General features: G+C 36.6%; 1 protein-coding gene across 1 annotated transcript in view; it reads left to right on the forward strand.

The window, feature by feature from the left end:
* Agps (alkyldihydroxyacetonephosphate synthase) overlaps positions 1 to 20123 on the forward strand; it is a 608793-nt gene that overhangs the window by 243122 nt on the left and 345548 nt on the right. Inside the window, exons 7-8 of the mRNA XM_090397415.1 lie at positions 18712 to 18783; positions 18893 to 18972. Coding sequence (XP_090253541.1) covers positions 18712 to 18783; positions 18893 to 18972 — 152 coding nt within the window. The remainder of the gene's footprint in view (positions 1 to 18711; positions 18784 to 18892; positions 18973 to 20123) is intronic.

The following is a 20123-nucleotide window of genomic DNA, read 5'->3' on the forward strand; positions in this document are numbered from 1 at the left end:
ATTAATCAATTTAGAGCTCATCCTCTTAAATCGCGATTGTTTGCCAAACTTTGTGAAAAAAATTAAGTATCAAACCAATTACTCTTGCATACTGAAGTAAGATGCTTGTCTAGAGGTGCAAGTCTACAAAGATTTGTTGAGTTGTTCGACTCAACCCTAGAGTTTCTTACAGATGTTAATTTGTTTTTGACTGATGAACTGAAGAGAAATAAGAATCATATTTTCTAATTGGCGGACTTATTATCAAAATGTAATGACGTACAGACCCATCTACAAGGTAAAGATGTCACGATTATTCAAGCTTGGATGATTCTTTTAGGCTTCCAAGCTAAATTAGCCTTAGTTAAATCATCATTGTTACGAAAAGATTTTCAGTATTTTTCGAATCTACGGCAATTGAAAGTAAAAGATGAAGACTTAGAAATATACACAAAACATCTTCGAAATTTGAGCGATGATTTTAAATTGCGCTTTGCAGATTTTGGAAACATGCACATCCCAGATTGGGTTATCATGCCATTTTCTGCAGATATTGAAAATATCGAATGTAACTTACAAGATGAACTTATTGAATTGTCAGTTGATCTTGAAGCTAAGATGCTTTTTAAAAATAGGACTTTAAGTTACTTTTGGACGAATATAAATGTTGTAGAAAAATATCCAAAACTTTCTGAAGTGGTACTCCCCTTTTTGCTTGCATTTCCAAGCTCGTACATGGTTGAAGCTGGTTTCAGCCATGTTAATTCCATTTTAACAAAACAAAGAAATAAGCTAGATATAGAATTCCGTGGCGATTTAAGGCTGAAACTTACTAATTTTGAACCCAACATTGCTAATCGGGGTGCTTAAGGTTCAAAGCTGTATAACTGAGAGGAGACCTCCACATAGCCTTTAAAGGAATGCGGAGAACCGACCAGGGCTTCTGACCTAATGTCCAATCCTCACCTTCTTGTGGTGCACCCTGTTGGGTATCTACTTGGATACTGAACGGACGAGGATGGGCTGGCAATTTGGGATTTAGCCGACCAAATTGTATTCTTATTGGTTAAACCAAAATAAAAAATGATGGTACAACATGATAAAATTTCATGCCGGCTGGGTCGTCGCCCGGTTAAACAAGGCCCCCGTTGTTTTCGCCAGGGAACCAGGGCGAATAGCGAAAAGTCAGCTACTGGAAAAAATCTGAAAACAAACCCCAACTCAACATCACCAGAGTTAAAGATCAGTACTATCAACGTAAAAAGCCTGAATGGCAAAGAAATGGAGCTAGCTGAGGAATTAGATAAGTACCAGATCGACATAATAGGGGTCACTGAAACAAAAAAGACCAAAACTGGTGAGATCATTCTGAGCAATAAATACAAAATGAATTCAGGCAATGACAATCAAGGAAAAGAAGGAGTAGCCATAGTATTCAACACAAAATACGAGGCTGATCTTCTTGAATAGCAGTCAATCTCAAGTAGAGTAATGTGGGCAAATATGAGAATGGGGAACTGGACAATGAGACTTATTTGTGCCTCTGGTCCCACAGAAGGTTCTACTAAGGTAGAAGTGGAGGAATTTTTTGAGGCTTTAGAAAAAGCGACTGACACAATGAAAAAGGAAAAGTTGGTCCTTGTTGGGGATCTAAATAGCAGAGTAGGAAATGATTGTGAGACATACAAAAATATTTTGGAAAAATTTGGAGAAAAGAGCAAAGCTAATAATAATGGCAAATATCTGTTGGATTTCTGCTCAGGACATGGACTGGTTATTACTAACACCATGTTCCAACATAAAAATGTGCACAAATTCACATGGAGAGAAGAGACTAGGAATAAGAAAAGTCTCATTGACTATGTTATTGTTGATAGTGATGTTTTCTCCCTGGTGCAGGACACCAGAGTGTACAGAGGATTTGAAATTGGAAGTGATCACTATTTAGTCTTGAGCAGGATAAAATTGAATTTCATATTGAAAAGAATAACATGTAAGAAAGTTTTAAAGCGAATAAAAGTTGAGCAGCTCTCAGATGTGAACTGCAGACTAAAATACAGAAAGATTATTGAAAAGAAAATGAAAGAGTTTGAGAACAGGAATCAAACCTTGGAGATTCAGTGGCAAACTCTGAAGAAAACATTGATTGATTCTGCCAGAGAGGCATGTGGTGAGGTTGTGTGCAAGGATAAAAAAATCGGAACTCCCTGGTGGACACAGGAAGTTAAAGTGGCAGTGAAGGAAAAGAAGAAAGCATATCAGAAGTTTCTGGCAAATAAGTCAGCTTTTACTCTTACAGAATACAGAGACAAATGTAAGAAAGCTAAACAGTGTGTAAAACTAGCTAAACAAAAGTCATGGGAGGACTTTGGCAAGAATATAGAAAATAAATATCAAGAAGGTGGCAAAATATTCTGGAGGTTGTTGAAGAAGCTTAGGAATGGAGGAAAGAGTGCGGTAAAAGGAATTAGAGATGATAAAGGTGACATGAAAAAAGGAGAAAAAGATATCCTTGAAGTATGGAGTAATTACTTTGAAAAACTGCTAAATGAAACAAGCAGTGATGACAGCACAGTGATAAAAAACACTGACCAGGCATGCAGGCATGATTACATATCCATACTTGAAGTAGAAAAAGCCATCAAAGGCTTGAAATGTAGAAAGACAGCAGGAGTAGATGATATTCGACCAGAAATGCTGAAGTATGGTGGTATAAGAGTCTTACAATGGCTGCACTTCATAGTTCAGAAAGCCTGGACAGAGGGACGAATTCCCGATGATTGGAGTAGAGCTCTCATAGTACCCATATATAAAAAGGGAAATAAAACTGCATGTGAGAATTACAGAGGTATTTCCCTACTGAGTGTTCCTGGCAAGATCTATGCAAGTATACTTGAGAAACGGTTGAGAAGAATTGTGGAAGAAAAGCTTGGTGAGCTGGATTCAGGCCAAATAGAGGCTGTCAGGATCAGATCTTCACTTTACGACAAATAGTCGAGAAAGCATGGGAATATAACAAAGATCTGTATTTAAGTTTTGTCGATCTGGAAAAGGCATATGACAAGGTGCCAAGAGAGAAGCTATTCAATACACTGCAGTTATATGGTGTCAATGGGGCATTATATCAAGCAATACTTAGTCTTTATTTGAGTTGTAAGTCAGCAGTTAAAACTGAAGGAAGTACAGGAAGATGGTTTAATGTTAAATCTGGTGTGAGACAAGGATGTACATTATCCCCTCTGTTATTCATTATCTATATGGATCACATTATGAAGGAATGTGGTATTAAACCTGATATCAAAATTGGAGATGTTAATGTCAGCTCTTTGCTTTATGCGGATGATGTTATACTTCTAAATAAATCCTCTACAAGTCTGCAAGATTCTCTGACTAAATTGAATAGCTGTTGTAATAGATATGGTATGAAGATTAGCAATAAAAAGACAAAGACAATGAAAATAGGCAGAATCACTGAAAATGTCAACTGTGTTGTGAATGGAGAACCTGTGGAACAAGTAAAACATTTTAGCTACTTGGCACAATGGGCAATTTTTACTGAAGATGGGAAATTAAATATAGAAATAGACAACAGAATCAGCAAAGCTGGTATGGTGGGAAGTCAGTTGAATAAATTCATATGGAATAAGAAAGAAATTAGTCGGAACACTAAATTAGCTGTATACAAGACAGTGTTCAAACCAGTTTTATCTTATGGATCTGAGACCTGGGTCAGAAGTAAAACACTTGACCAAAGACTAGAGACCGCAGAAATGAGCGTCCTGAGAAAGATTAGAGGCGTGAATAGATGGCATCAATGGAAATATCATATTAAAAATGAGGATATTAGGAAAGAACTTGACATTGCCAGCATCCAGGAATGCTTTAGCAGAGCTAATCTCAGGTGGTATGGTCACTTAAATAGAATGGGAGAGGAAAGATTAGCAAAACAAGTGTTCTCTGCCAGGTTGGCAGGAAAACGACCCAGAGGAAGATCAAGATATAGGTGGATTGATACGGTACAAAGTGCCTTAGACTATAGAAATATAAGATCTGATAATGTTGGAGTCTTGACAAGTAACAGACTGATTTGGAGGAAAATTGTAGATAGGAAGTTAGTAATGATGTAATTTTTTCATGTAGTACTGTCATATCCTGTACACCCCTTGAGGGTACATCGCAGGAATTTGATGATGATGATGATGATGACATTGCTAATCTTGTCAAGAGTCACGAAGCACACCCTTCACATTGACAACATTAGTAAATTGTATACTAAATTAATAAATTTAGTTTAATCCTTTATCCAAGTGTGAGCAAACAAAGTTTGCGCCTGAAAATATCTTCAGGACTGGGATAAGGTAGTACAACACCGGACAACTCGCAGCAAAGGTGGAGCAAGCTAACATCACTCCTATCTCAGTATCTCCCATAATGCAAAACACATCTCCTTGCAGATATGTATAATGTTATGCATTAAGGGAAGGGCCGCTACCCAGACTAGTTTCGACCCTTATTGAGGTCTCTTCAGTGTGAGCCAGGCCAGAGGTGGAGATACCAGGTAGAAGCAATGGCAGGTCATCTTTACCTATAGGAGTTGCCAAATGGTATGCCACCTTTTTATTAAATTACTCTGGATTTAGAGAAAGTTGTTGAAAGTTTATTTTTCACTTTGTTAGACTATAATAAATTTAGTTTAATCCTTTATCCAAGTGTGAGCAAACAAAATTTGCACCTGAAAATATCTTCTGACTGGGGCGAGGTAGTACAACACCGGGCAATAATTTTTCATTAATTTAATAAAAGTCTTATTTTCATATATATATATATATATGAAGATTGCATTATTGTTATTTTGTTATCTAAATTAAATTTTTTATTTTATATATTATTTATCCCTCCTATCAAATATGTAATGTAAAGAAGGATGTCAAATACAAAAACATATCCCTTTGACGTTAAGCCGATATAATAATATATACTATATTATATATACAATAAACACTATAACTATAAAATAAACAATCTAAAAACTCTCATAAGCATCTTTTTTGCTTGTCCTATTATAATTGCGTAATAGTAAAATAGAGGGGGTCGATAAAAAGTCAAGAACCTGTTGAAGGAGTCGACAGTCAAAGAAGTTTGGCGACCCCTGGTTTACACAGATTAGGTGGTAACTAGTATTCCACCTGGAGACAGAGTCAAACAGATCCATTGGAGGGATAACCAAGATGGTTCATGGCCTGTGAAATTGTACATATGAACAAATTGAAGTAATAAAGTTCAAAGATATAGCTAGATGGGAGGAGATATGATAGATATAAGTTGATAACAGGATCTTATGGTATAAATAAAAGTTAGAGGATTTTATAGTATAGTTACAAATGCGATTTTGCAGTTTATATCAACTAAAGTAACAATTTAGTCAATTAATCATCCTTGAGTAAAGTTAGGAAGCAAAGCATGTGAGGTTCAGTTTATGATAAGTACTGAGTGTGCAGAATGGGCCTCCACTCGTTGTAAGTGCACTTCATTAAATCTGTTTCAGAAGAGATATGATAGGTATATAGATAATTAGTGACAGTTTTTAAAATGGATGCTTCCTCAATGAGTTCTTTGAATTCCATGGAGGAGTCTGCATAATAATAATAAAGAAACATGATATTGAAACCATTGTCAACATAGGAGATATTAAGTTTGGTTCTTTGTTATATGTACATGAATTAATCTTTTTAGATAAATTGTCCTATAAGACTTAATGCAGCTCTAGACAAATTAAGTAATTACAGCGATAATTTTTTTTATCGACACCTGCATTAACAAGATAAATCTGTGAAACAAAAAGCAAGGACACAGTTCAAAACATCAGTTGCTTTCGCAGTAAGGAACTTGTGCAACAGATAACAATGGCTTTAATTATTTAAACAGTTTTGAGAGAAGATGGCAAATTATATAGGGATATAGATGGCATAATAATCAAAGTTGTTGTATGGTTGGAAGATGAATAAACATATATGGAAAAAAACAAGAAACTTAGAAATTTAATGAAAATGTAGTGAGTGAAAGATAACCTCAGTTTGCACGACAGTCTCAAAAAAAAAATCACAAAAGAACTTGACAGTCATTTGTTTGAGACAACATAAGGAGAGCTAATTTTAGATTAGCTGGTATAGTCCTTTAGACAGAATATGAATGTAAATTTAATCGTGTAGTGTTTTCATAGTAGCCTGAACATTTTGAGGATATGTACCAAGAAATTGATGATGATAGTGACCGAGTAGGAAATGAAGGATTCGGCAAAATGAATACTTAAAAGAAAAATGCTTTGAAAGAGAAACTCAAGATACGGATATATTGATATAATTAGGAGTTCTTTCTTCTTCTTCTTCAAGTGTCATCTCCTAGAAGGAGGTTGGCAACCATGTCACGGAACCTTTTTCTTTCTTTTGCTGCTCTGGAACATTTTTGGAGTTCTTTAGAAGATAGAAATTAAGGGAAGATTCAGATTAAAGACCTAACAGATAATAGGTTACTCTGGAAAAAAAAAATTAGGAAACCAGTATTGATATGGCATTTAATAAATTTAGGTTAATCCTTTATACAAGTGTAAGCAAACAAAGTTTGCGCCTGAAGTATCTTCAGGACTGAGGCAACTCGTGATAAAGGTGAACCAAGATCTCATCACTACTTGTCTTAGTATCTCCCATAATGCAAAGCACATCTCCTTGCAGACATGTATAATGCTATGCATTAAGAGAAGGGCCACTACCCAAACAGGCTTCAACCTTTATTGGGGGCTTGTCGGTGGGAGTCAGACCCAGAGGTGAGTGATGGTGATACTAAGGTGGAAACAATAGAGAAGTCATATTTACCTATACGAGTTGCCAAAAGGTGTCTCACCGTATTAAATTAAGTTTTCAACCAATGCTACTGCGTCCAGGGAAGCCGACGCGTCTGGGGCTGCAGTCCGGGCTCCTGATGATAAATATGCTACGAGGACTCATATTAACATTTTGCAACTCAATATCAACGGTACTCAGAGAAAAATGGATGAACTCAAATACATGCTTTATAAAAATAATATCTATATAGCTTGTCTACAAGAAACAAAACTAAATAAAAATTTGAACTTCAACATCAAAGGATACACAGTTCTTAGGAAGGATAGAGAAGAAAGAACAGGTGGCGGGCTTGCTATCCTTTTGAAGACCCCAGAAATCAAATTCAAAGAAATCACCCTAAATCAATATTTAAATAATGACAGTTCAACGGAAGCTCAAGCTGTTGAAATACATCTACCAAACCATTCTATTTCAATCACAAACGTCTACTATCCTGATAATACAAATATTGATACAGACATCATTGAAAAGCTAAGCGATTCTCTAACTGATGCAACCATTATACTTGGTGACCTAAATGCAAAAAGCCCAACGTGGGGCTCTCCCAATTTAGACCATAAAGGTCAACAATTGGAAGACCTCTTTACAGATTTGGAACTCACAACAATTAACAATGGACAGAGCACCTATCTTTCTAAAACTACGGGAACTGAATCTGCTATTGACATCACAGCCATTAATTATAGTATTGCATCAAGTGCACAATGGAAAATTCTGGGAAATGCCATCAGTGACCACAGACCCATAATAACAACACTAAACTTCAAGATTGAACAAGAACAGCAAACCAAAAGGATGTGGAACTTCAGAAAAGCCGACTGGACAAGGTTTACTCAAACCTTGGAGAGCCTTTGTCAAGATGAACCTGTCTCTGGAAACCTCGACAGAAAATTACAAATCCTTACTTCACACATCAGTAAAGCTGCCAAAGCAACAATACCAAGAGGCCAGCGGAAAAACACCTGGATACCATACTGGAAAGATCACAATATTGATTCAGTGATTACAGAAAGAGACAATATCAATGAACAATTCAGAATTAATAAAACTGATGATTACAGAAAGAAATTAATGGACATAATACACAAAATAGAGCAGGAAATTTGGAAGTGCAAACAAGAGAAATGGGCAGAACTTTGCAGTAACCTGGATCCAAGAAAAGACAGCCAACACTGGAACATTATTAGAATCCTAGACAATATCAAAAAAGAGAACCAACAGAAAACAAACTTCAACATAGATGCTGGGAAACAAGCCATTACAGATCAAGAAATTGCAAACACACTGGCAAAAACCTATTCAAACAACTCCAAACTTCAGTATAACAGAGAGGACAAGCCCCTCAACAAACTCACAAGTAAAATGCTAAAACAAGCAAGAACATACCAAACTAATGACATCTTCTCCGAAGAATTTACACCAAGTGAACTAAATTCATCAATCGAGAAAACTGCACCTAATAAATCCCCTGGTAATGATCTTATCTTTGGTCATATGGTCAAACACCTTGGCAAAAATGCCAAAGAACAACTTCTGGACATTCTCAATACCTCTTGGCGAACAGGCAAACTTCCAAAAGAATGGAAAAAATCAGTTATTGTTCCCATCCTGAAACCTGACAAAAATGCTGCAGAATGTCAAAGTTACAGACCTATCGCATTAACTAGCATACTTTGTAAAATTACTGAAAGAATCATACACTCCAGGCTTATGCACTGGCTGACAAAAAATAAGAAAATCAACTACTACCAAACTGCTTATAGAACTCGTCATTCGACAACAGATCAATTATTCCATTTCTGCCAAACAATAATAGACTCATTTCAGGAAAAACCAACAAAAAAGACAACTGCCATATTCCTTGATATGACTGCTGCTTTCGATCGTGTTTGGATCAAAAAATTAATACAAACAATACATGATATTGGAATTAGAGGAAACGCTTAATGGATGCGTGTTTAAGATGAGTGTTTATTATTACACGTCAGAAAATTAACTTCTCTTTTATGATCATTGTAGTTTTTAAAGTAGTAACTATTTTGCTTGTATAACAGTTTGAAAATTTTGCTTATAAAGCACGTGATTTCACGTGTTGGTGACCGATTTGTACATCGTCTTATTTCTTTCTCCCCTTCAACATGAATTCACTCTTGGCAGTCTGCCAACGACGCCTCTCACTTATGTGAACGGACTATATAACCTTTCTTTTAGGCTTGCACAGTGATCCGAATGCATTTTTGGAAATTATGGAGACAACTACCGTGTTTGAATAAAAACTTTAGTTTAATATTACTAAAATTTTACAATTCGACGTTTCGACCTTTATGTCAAGGTCATCTTCTGGAGCGTACAAATATACACAAGAAAAGTGAGGATATAATGATCCAGATCGAAAGAGGAATCCGCCACCTTCCACATCAAATCGCCAACAGTGTAAGACTGGATGTAGCTTGTGTCCTTTCCATAGCAAAACCACCCAAAACCAATATATCCAACAAGGAATTTGAAGCCCTACAGGAATTGAGAAATAATAAAGAAATAGTTATCACCAAAGCGGATAAAGGAAATGCAACTGTAGTACTTAACCAAAAGGACTACAAAGGTAAGCTGAATGCTATCCTATTAGATCGGGCTACTTACCTCCCTATCAATTACAATCCCACCAACTCACAAATTAGAAAACTTCACAGCCTCCTTAAGAAAGTCACTTCTTGGCCTGTAGAAGTTACCAACAGATTAAAACCGTTTAACTCTATACCCCCCCGTATTTACGGACTCCCAAAAATACATAAAGAAAATGTGCCATTACGTCCCATAGTGGATGGCATTGATTCCCCCACATACAAACTAGCTAAATATTTAGCCAAAAAGCTCACACACTATACTGGCAACACACCATCACACATAAAAAACTCAGCCCACTTCAAAGCCAGCATAGAAAACCTTACACTCCAACATAATGACATAATGGTCAGCTTCGACGTCTCCTCCTTATTCACCAATGTCCCACTCAAGGAAACTTTAGAGCTAATCCAAGCTAAATTTTCTCCCGATATCTCAGCCCTATTTCAGTTCACAATGAACTCAGGCTATTTCGTTTGGCAGGGAAAATTCTACAAACAAATAGAGGGGACAGCCATGGGCTAACCACTCTCCCCACCCTTGGCCAATTTCTTTATGGAGACCTTTGAGGAAAAAGCCTTAGCCTCTGCCCCACAAAAACCAACCATATGGCTTCGCTACGTTGATGATGTGTTCGCTATTTGGCCACATGGCTCTGAAACACTCCTCTCCTTCCTCACACACTTAAACAACCAACATGCCAGAATCAAGTTCACCCTGGAAAATGAGGAAAACAACTGCCTCCCCTTCCTAGACACACTAGTCACCCGCCAGCCTGATGGAACTTTGGTTTTCTCAGTTTACAGAAAACCCACCCATACAGGCAGATACATCCACCAACAATCTCACCCCCCCCCCTCACAACAATATGGAGTGGTAAAAACACTATACAACAGGGCTAAACTAATCTGTTCTAACGACATAGCCCTTAACACTGAACTAAATCACATCTTAAACACTTTCTCAGCCAATGGCTACCCCCCCCCCCCCAAAATCCAAAAAATATTAAAACCTGCAAACCACAGCCCCTCTCCTCCCCCCCTCCACAAAAAAGCTTACTCTAAATCCATCATCATTCCCTACATCCGAGGCACCTCGGAAAAAATTACCAAAATTCTAAAAAAACATGACCTCACCTCCTGTTACAGGCCTTACAGAAAATTGGCATCCCTTATCCGCTCTACCAAAGACCAACCACTTCCCCTAGACCTACCTGGTGTATACCAGGTCACTTGCAGTTGTAAACTGTCGTACTTTGGCCAAACAGGCAGGACAGCGAATATCAGAATTTCTGAACACAAGGACTACATCCGGTTTTACAAATATAGCCATTCTGGTCTTGCAGACCATGCTCTGGATACTCGCCACAGAATACGGTGGAAGAAAGCAAAAATAATACACCGGAGCAAATAGAAATTCGAAAGATTATTTGTGGAATCAGCCTCTGCCCTAAGAAACTCTCCAAACCTCAACAAATTTGGTTGTATGCGACTGCCCCAGATTTGGGAGGCATACATCAGCAGACCTTCAGCCCAACGGCCAAGAATGCCTACTTAGCCCACCAGAGGGCACCATCAGGACTTCTAGGAGAAAGATAGCTTCATATCTTCATTTCCAGTTACTATATTGTTAGAGCTTGTTGTGCTCCTGCCTTTTGTAAGTTCCTATAGAAAATGGCAATGAGACATTGCCGAAATATCGGAGATATCTATTAAAGTATTATTTAATTTATATTCGGATCTACGTTGTTTCAATTCCCTAAGTTATTTAGAAATGCATAACCAACGTATAAGCCTATCTACGAGAAGAAACAAGGCTATACTACAATCATACTGGTTCGTTAAAGACACTGACTAACCGCCACCACAATTGTTGGCCTGACCTCTGGTGAAAAAAAAAAAAATTATACATCAACGCTAGAGTCCTATTATTTGTGTTGTCTACTATATACATATATTAACATCATTCCAGCCAGTTGGAGCGGGATGGTTTCTAATACTAGCGGATTGGCTAGAGTCCTGACTTATGTTGAATCTTTCATATTAGGTTGGCTGAATGTGTGCCATCCAGATCCTTGGAATTTTCATACCATCTTTATTGTTGATTGATATTTGGGTGGTTTATCAGGATTTCGCAGGATTCTTTAAATTTTCTTTCGTACCATGTTTTTGTGCGATGTAAGGAGCAGGTGCTTTTCCAGTTGATTTGGTGTAAGGTGTTAAGTGCATGGTCTGAGAGGCCTGCTTCACCATAATGGTTATATTTAATGTGTCTAATGTGTTCTTTCTTGCGTATAGGGATTGTCCGTCCTGTTTCACCAATGTACGGTAAGTTACAGGTGCAGCGGATGCAATAGACTCCAGGATGTGCTAATGGGAGGAGAGGATCCTTAGAGGAGCTGAATATGGTTTTAAGTTTAGTGGGTGGTTTAAAGGTGGCATTGAGGTTATAATGTTGTAGGATTCTGTTGATTTTTTCTGATAACCCTTTAATGTATGGGATGGCTATGGTTTTACTGTAATCTAGATTCGTTTTTGTTGTGGTTTTATAGAGTATTTTATTGACAGTATTTATGTTATAGCCATTGTTTATGAATGTGTCACTAATGATTTTTAGTTCTTGTTTCAGGGCTTGCTGGTTAGAGCAAATAGTTGTGGCTCTGTTTTTAAGGGTGTTTATGACTCCATATTTTTGTGCTGGGTAGTGGTATGAATTCGCATGTATGTATTGGCCCGTGTGTGTCGGTTTTCGGTAGACCGTGAAGGATAGACTGCCTGAAGGAAGACGTGTAACTAGTGTGTCTAGGAACGGGAGCGAACCTCAATTATAACCTCAATGCCACCTTTAAACCACCCACTAAACTTAAAACTATATTCAGCTCCTCTAAGGATCCTCTCCTCCCATTAGCACATCCTGGAGTCTATTGCATCCGCTGCACCTGTAACTTACCGTACAGTGGTGAAACAGGACGGACAATCCCTATACGCAAGAAAGAACACATTAGACACATTAAATATAAACCATTATGGTGAAGCAGGCCTCTCAGACCATGCACTTAACACCTTACACCAAATCAACTGGAAAAGCACCTGCTCCTTACACCGCACAAAAACATGGTACGAAAGAAAATTTAAAGAATCCTGCGAAATCCTGATAAACCACCCAAATATCAACAATAAAGATGGTATGAAAATTCCAAGGATCTGGATGGCACACATTCAGCCAACCTAATATGAAAGATTCAACATAAGTCAGGACTCTAGCCAATCCGCTAGTATTAGAAACCATCCCACTCCAACTGGCTGGAATGATGTTAATATATGTATATAGTAGACAACACAAATAATAGGACTCTAGCGTTGATGTATAATTTTTTTTTTTTTTTCACCAGATGTCAGGCCAACAATTGTGGTAGCGGTTAGTCAGTGTCTTTAACGAACCAGTATGATTGTAGTATAGCTTGTTTCTTGTGTATATTTGTACGCTCCAGAAGATGACTTTGACATAAAGGTCGAAACGTCGAATTGTAAAATTTTAGTAATATTAAACTAAAGTTTTTATTCAAACACGGTAGTTGTCTCCATAATTTCCAAAAATGGACTATGTAACCATTGTCTCACTATCTCTCACATCTGTTCTTATGGACTGAGAGTTGATAAACTTCTGCGTTTCGTATGTGAATCCCACCCACAAATTGTTCTAGACTTGTTGCATGTTAGTCTATGCTGTTGGTGAACTAAGGATTAGATAATTCAAAAAACCAGCTCCAGAGACGAAATATGAAATTTTGTTGATCCACTTCAGGTGTTTGTTAAGCAAAGTGACAATCCTATACTGTTCATTAGAATTCATTCATCCACAGCCTGACAAGTTGAGAGCTAGTGTACTGTTCAGTAGGCCAACCTGGCTGGTAGTTGTTGTTGTTGTTGTCTTGTCCTTTGAAGAGTTAGATGTTTCCGTGTGCTCCTTGTACTGCTTTGGCTATGTTGATGATTTTGTTAATGTAGAGCTGTTGTTTCAGGATTAGGATCTATTTCTTGCAAAGCTGTGTAATTGCTGGACAGGTAAAGATGTGAGTGGGTGTCAGTTCGGTATTGAGGCAGTTGTTGCAGTTTCTATATGTTATCGTATCATCTGTATTGATCTTCATTCCTTTATAATGTCCTGTTTGTAGTCTTGCTATCGTGGTGGAGGTCTTTCTGTCAGCACTGATGTTGGGAATTTGATGTTGTATCACTGATTTCAGTGGAATTAGTTTAGCTTTTGTAATGGTAATCAATTAAATAAAATTCATTAAATTAAATAAAAATCAACTAAATGATACTGCAACAGAAGTAATCAAAGAACTAAAAGCAATCTCTCCACCAGCAGAGATCTTTGAAAAAGGCATCTTGGAAGAGGAGGTGAATAAGGCTATAAAACATCTCAAGAATAACAAGAGTACTGAAAATGACAACATATTAGGCGAGATGCTGAAATATCGGGGAGAATTAGTTGTAAAAGAAATACATAAGCTATGTAATGAAATATGGAGATCAGGGTATACACCCGAAGAGTGGAAAAAATTGGTCTTGGTTTGTTCTTCATAAGAAAGGCAGTGCTTTAGAATGCACCAATTACAGAACTATTGCATTAATGAGTCATCTTGGCAAAGTGCTGATGAAAATACTAACAGAACGCCTGAAGGGACATATTGAGGCACATCTTCCAGATGAGCAAGCCGGATTTCAACAAGATCGAATTACAGTGCAACAAATACTCGCACTAAGACTAATAGCAGAGAAAGCTCAAAGAAAGAACAAAAAGATATATTGCTGTTTTGTGGACTTCCAAAAAGCATTTGATAATATTGACCAAAATATAACATGGGCTGTCTTGGAATCCTATGGTGTGGACAATAAATTGATCCTCCTGCTGAAAGATATAAACAGCCAAGCTCAAGCAAAAATCAGAATAGCAGGTGAGACTGGAGATTGGTTTGCCACTAGTCAAGGACCAAGACAAGAGGACCCAATATCACCAATCATCTTCATCACACATCTCGGAAGAACACTAGATAAGATTAAAGAAGAAGATGGAGGCATTTCAATAAATGGCATGAGAATAAACTACCTCTGCTTTGCAGATGACATCGTCCTGATTGAAGAAGATGCAGCAAGGCTGGAACAGACATTGAAAACACTATACACAGAAGGAAAAAGATATTGACTAAATATCAACTTTGAAAAAACTAAAACAACGATATTCGGACAAAAGGAGTTACTGAACAGAGTTACGATAGACAGATTTCAACTGGAAAATGTGGAATTTCACATATTTTGGATGCCACATGACACATGACTTGGACCCCAAAAAAGAGATAAAAATTAGAATAGCCAGAGCAACAACTATTTTAAAAGCCATGGACAAAATATGGAAGAGCCGAGCTATAAAGATGCAAACTAAACTGCGCATTGTAGAAACCTGCATCTTCAGCAGCATGCTCTATGGATGCAAGGCCTGGGTATTCCTGAGAGAATCTGAAAGGAGGATATTGGCATTTGAGAGGAAGTGCTATAGAAAGATCTTGAGAGTAAGCTGGATACAGAAAGTGAACAATGAGGAAATCTACAGACGAATACAACCAAAAGAAAACCTGATCCAGAAAATAATCAAAAGGAAACTACGTCTATTTGGCCATATATTTAAAATGAATGAATGATAAGAGAAAATTAATAACTTTGCTGTTTTGGAATGATTGAAGGAAAGAACAAAAGAGGAAGACCAAAAAAACAGAGAATGGGGCGATGACATCGTCAAATGGTGCGGAAACTCTATACACAAATTGAGTCATCTCGCACAAAACAGAATGCAGTGAAAGAATCATATCAAGATGGCAGCAGACACCTACGGGCATTGGACCCATTGTTGTTGATGATAATGATGATCACTGATTTCAGTGGAATTAGTTTAGCTTTTGCTAGTGCATTAGCATCAGCAAGAGTTATCATGTGAGTTTATTGGTTGAATTCTCTGGCCTCTTTTGCTAATTTATCAGCTGCTTCGTTGTAATCAATGCCTACATGAACAGAAATCCATTGTAAAATACAACTTTTTCCTAAACACTTGAGTTGATTTAAGAGTTTATGGGTGTCTTGTGTGAGCTTGGTATTGCCATTTTTGATTGTCTCCATAGCTAATCTTGAGTCACTGTAAATTATAATTCCTTCAGATTGTTGAGATAATGATAGTTTTAAGTAGGCTTCGAGTGCTTTATTTATTGCATAGCGTTCGCTGGTAAAATTGGAAGCGATTCTCCTAGATTCAACTTTTATTGAAAGTTTTTCACCTTTCGGGGTTAGAAGGAGAACACCAGCACCTCCATTAATCATATTGATGTCTGACGATCCATCGGTATAACAAATGACTTACACGCGTGGATAGGCTTATGTGTTCATGAGACATGTTGTAATAGGTTTCACGGGATGATATCATACCGTGAAACCTATTACAACAAATGACTTGTTTGGAGGATGAAAGAAGATTGATAGTATTTAGGCCTTTTTCTTAGTGCATTTCTTTTGGTTCTTTTTTTGTACAGAGTTTGGTAAGGTTTAGATTTATGGAGGTATTTGAAGGTAAAGGACCGGAAAATTGCGGTTCTTTGTTTATGTGGGCATTTAGCTAATCAAGACCTATTTCCTTCCTGATAGTGTCATCATATTGTAAAGTTGATGATCTGTGGTCTGCATTTTTGATTCCAATGTGTTCATATGCTTTTAGGGAGATATGATCGCTTTGGTAGCTTCTGATATTATTTATCAGATTTTATAGTAGCAAATTTTCGTCTGTCCTCCAGCAGGTCAAGCCCACATTCCTGTTGGGCTCTGATGTTGTTAGTGGATGAGGCTACACTAATGATAATCTTGGATGCTTTTGCTTATATTTTGTCTAATTTTTTTCTTTACCGATGAGGCTGAAGGTGACCAGATAGGTACTGCATATTCCATTAAGTTTTTAGGCTTTGTGCCCCAATTTGTTCCACAAAGCCTTTTCAGTATATTTAATTTTTTTAGAGCTCTGTTGAAAGTGTTAGAGATGTGTTGTGCAAAACGTAATTCCTGATCAAGCGTAATACCAAGGTATTTTGGATTTGTGAGTTTTTCAATTAGCTTGTTGTTGATCATGACTTTGGGATTGTAGGAATGTCTATTTTTCCTATCTGTACTAAAGGTGCTTCATTTTGTTTTGTTTTGTTTGGGTTAATTTTTTGAGTTTAAGTTCATCGGACCATTTTTCTAATCTTCTCATGGATTTGTTTAGAATCTCCTCTGATTCTTTGATTTTTGTACTAGTCTGCCAGATGGCTATATCTTCTGCATAGCAAGTTACTTTTGTGTCTTCTGTAAGGTAGGGATGAATGTTATTGACATATAGAAGGAATATTAACGGACTGAATACCCTGGGGAACACCAGCTGAGGTTCTCTGCTCTCTTGATATTGCTGCATTGATTCTGACTTTGATCTTTCTTCCTCTAATGAAATCAGCAATCTAGTTTAAAGTGTTTCCTCTAATTCCAATATCATGTACTGTTTGTATTAATTTTTTGATCCAAACACGATCGAAAGCGGCAGTCATATCAAGGAATATGGCAGTTGTTTTTTTTGTTGGTTTTTCCTGAAATGAGTCTATTATTGTTTGGTAGAAGTGGAATAATTGATCTGTTGTCGAATGACGGGTTCTATAGGCAGTTTGGTGGTAGTTGATTTTCTTATTTTTTGTCAGCCAGTGCATAAGCCTGGAGTGTATGCTTCTTTCAGTAATTTTACAAAGTATGCTAGTTAATGCGATAGGTCTATAGCTTTGACATTCTGCAGCATTTTTGTCAGGTTTCAGGATGGGTACAATAACTGATTTTTTCCATTCTTTTGGATGTTTGCCAAGAGGTGTTGAGAATGTCCAGAAGTTCTTTGGCATTTTTGCCAAGGTGTTTGACCATATGACCAAAGATAAGATCATTACCAGGAGATTTATTAGGTGCAGTTTTCTCAATTGATGAATTTATTTCACTTAGCGTAAATTCTTCGGAGATGTCATTAGTTTGGTATGTTCTTGCTTGTTTTAGTATTTTACTTGTGAGTTTATTGAGGGTCTTGTCCTCTCTGTTATACTGAAGTTTGGGGTTGTTTGAATAGGTTTTTGCCAGTGTGTTTGCAATTTCTTGATCTGTAATGGCTTGTTTCCCAGCATTTATGATGAAGTTTGTTTTCTGTTGGTTCTCTTTTTTGATATTGTTGTCTAGGATTCTAATAATGTTCCAGTGTTGGCTGTCTTTTCTTGGATCCAGGTTACTGCAAAGCTCTGCCCATTTCTCTTGTTTGCACTTCCAAATTTCCTGCTCAATTTTGTGTGTTATGTCCATTAATTTCTTTCTATATTCATCAGTTTTATTAATTCTGAATTGTCCTTGATATTATTTCTTTCTGTAATCATTGAATCAATATTGTGATCTTTCCAGTATGGTATCCAGGTATTTTTCCTCTTGCCTCTTAGTATTGTTGCTTTGGCAGTTTTACTGATGTATGAATTAGTTGAGACCATCATAAAAAAAAATAATAATAAAGTCAAATAAACATTCTTATACATAAGGCATGTATTCTGTACATGCAGCCAAAGAATATACCACAGATGCAATTTATTTTATACCAGAAAGTCCATTGTGAGTAATCAATGTATAGGATTTTTGCAGTGGAATGGAAGAAGGAAGATTCAGAATTGAGATTTGATTCTGGAAGCATCCTGGCTTCTATGGAAGTCTAGGTATTTATTCATCTAAATTACTTTGCTAAATATTTTGATATGATGATGGAAGTTTTTTTTCACTTGGTTATAAATTAAAGATGCCAAGAAATTATATTCTTGTTTAATCCTTTATTCAAGTGTAAGCAAAGTTTGCATGGGAAGTATCTTCACAACTAGGCTACTTGCATATACAGGCTAGAGACTTCACATTAATTTCCTTAGTGTCCCATAATGCAAAACACACATCCTTTTCGATGTATATAATGCTATGCATTATGGGAAGGGCCACTACCCAGACCAGTTTCAACCTTTATTCCCATAATACATTGGATAAAAATTAAACAAGAATATTATTTTTTCCCATCTTTAATTTGATATTATGATGCATTGCATTGTTCATAGTTTATGTGAATTTGATTTTTATTTTAGGGTGTCATGATGATGTTGTCAAAGTGATTCATTTGGCAAAAATGCATAATGTGGTAATCATTCCTTTTGGAGGTAAGTAGGAATAATTTTCTACTATATTTTTATTACTTCATGAACATATTTTTTGGTTTTATAGAAAAAAAAAATCAACATCATCTTTAAACTCTTTGAATGTGTTTAGGTGGAACAAGTGTTTCTGGAGCTCTTGAATGTCCTCCAGAAGAAGAACGAATGATTGTCTCACTGGATACATCCCAAATGGTAATTTCTTAAAATGCCAGTGCCCTTTCTAATCTTTCATAAACTGAAGTCTGTAATTATCAGATATTTGATTTATAATCTTAAAAGAGAGCAAAACTTGTTAAACACATTGAGTTTTCATAAAAGTTAAAGCACAAATTTCATACTGAAATTAACAGTACATCAACAGTATGTGTGTGGAACAAAAATGCAATTAAAAAAAAAAAACTGATTGTGTGATTTACCTTGTAAATCCAACAATCAGTTAACTATTGAAACAGCTTCTCACTATCAAAACTTTAACGGAATCAGACAGCCGTAAGCCCCACCATCTACATTCTCACACCGATGGATACTTCACTAAACACAGAGTGCCAATGCCATATGTTTCTGGCATCACTGAACATTTATAGCAGAAGCTTGAAGTTTCACCTTGTAACTGCATACTTTCTGATCAACAAAATTTCTACTCGACTTTATTTTTAGCTGGTGTTAACCAAATTTCTTGTTAATATAATCTAATATAGAAAATGGAATATAGAATAATACAATATAAAAGAATCAGCAAACATCAGTACTCTGTTGAACACCTTAAACCTTAAAAGTATTATCTGTGCACAACATAGTATTGATACCAAGTACAGTAGCCTTTGAATTGAAAGCTGCCTTTTCCATAGAAGGTTAAAATATGAATGTTCCTTCAAAGATATTAGCCCTATTACATTGGTCAAATTTGAATTGGAATGATCCTCCCCCCCCCCTGAGAGTTTGGGGAAATTCTCATCCTCGGAATATCAAATATGAGCCTTCTAGCATTTGGCAACCATTTCAGTGGTTATCTGATGGATTCTATTTACCTTATATACTTGCCTATTAGAATTGCTTGTTTGTTCCCCACACTGATGATGTATGAAGAAATGTTAATTTCATTGCAAAGTATTTGTGCCATTTTCATGCAAGTTATATACTGTGTTTAATATATTTAATAATGTTTAATAATTTGGTTAATAAATGATAATAATTGATTTAATAACTGTGTTTAATAATCGACAGACCAACAAAGCAGTGACATGAGACCCGAACAAGCCACTTGGCCTAAAATCCATGATAGGAAGAAAATGACTGTGTTGAATGTGTTTTAATCTCTTGATCATTGTCACAAGTGCCATTAA

This window comes from Typopeltis vanoorti, chromosome 9 (assembly GCF_054136105.1).
Source record: "Typopeltis vanoorti isolate ZY-2024b chromosome 9, IOZ_Tvanoo_1.0, whole genome shotgun sequence".
NCBI lineage: Eukaryota > Metazoa > Arthropoda > Arachnida > Uropygi > Thelyphonidae > Typopeltis > Typopeltis vanoorti.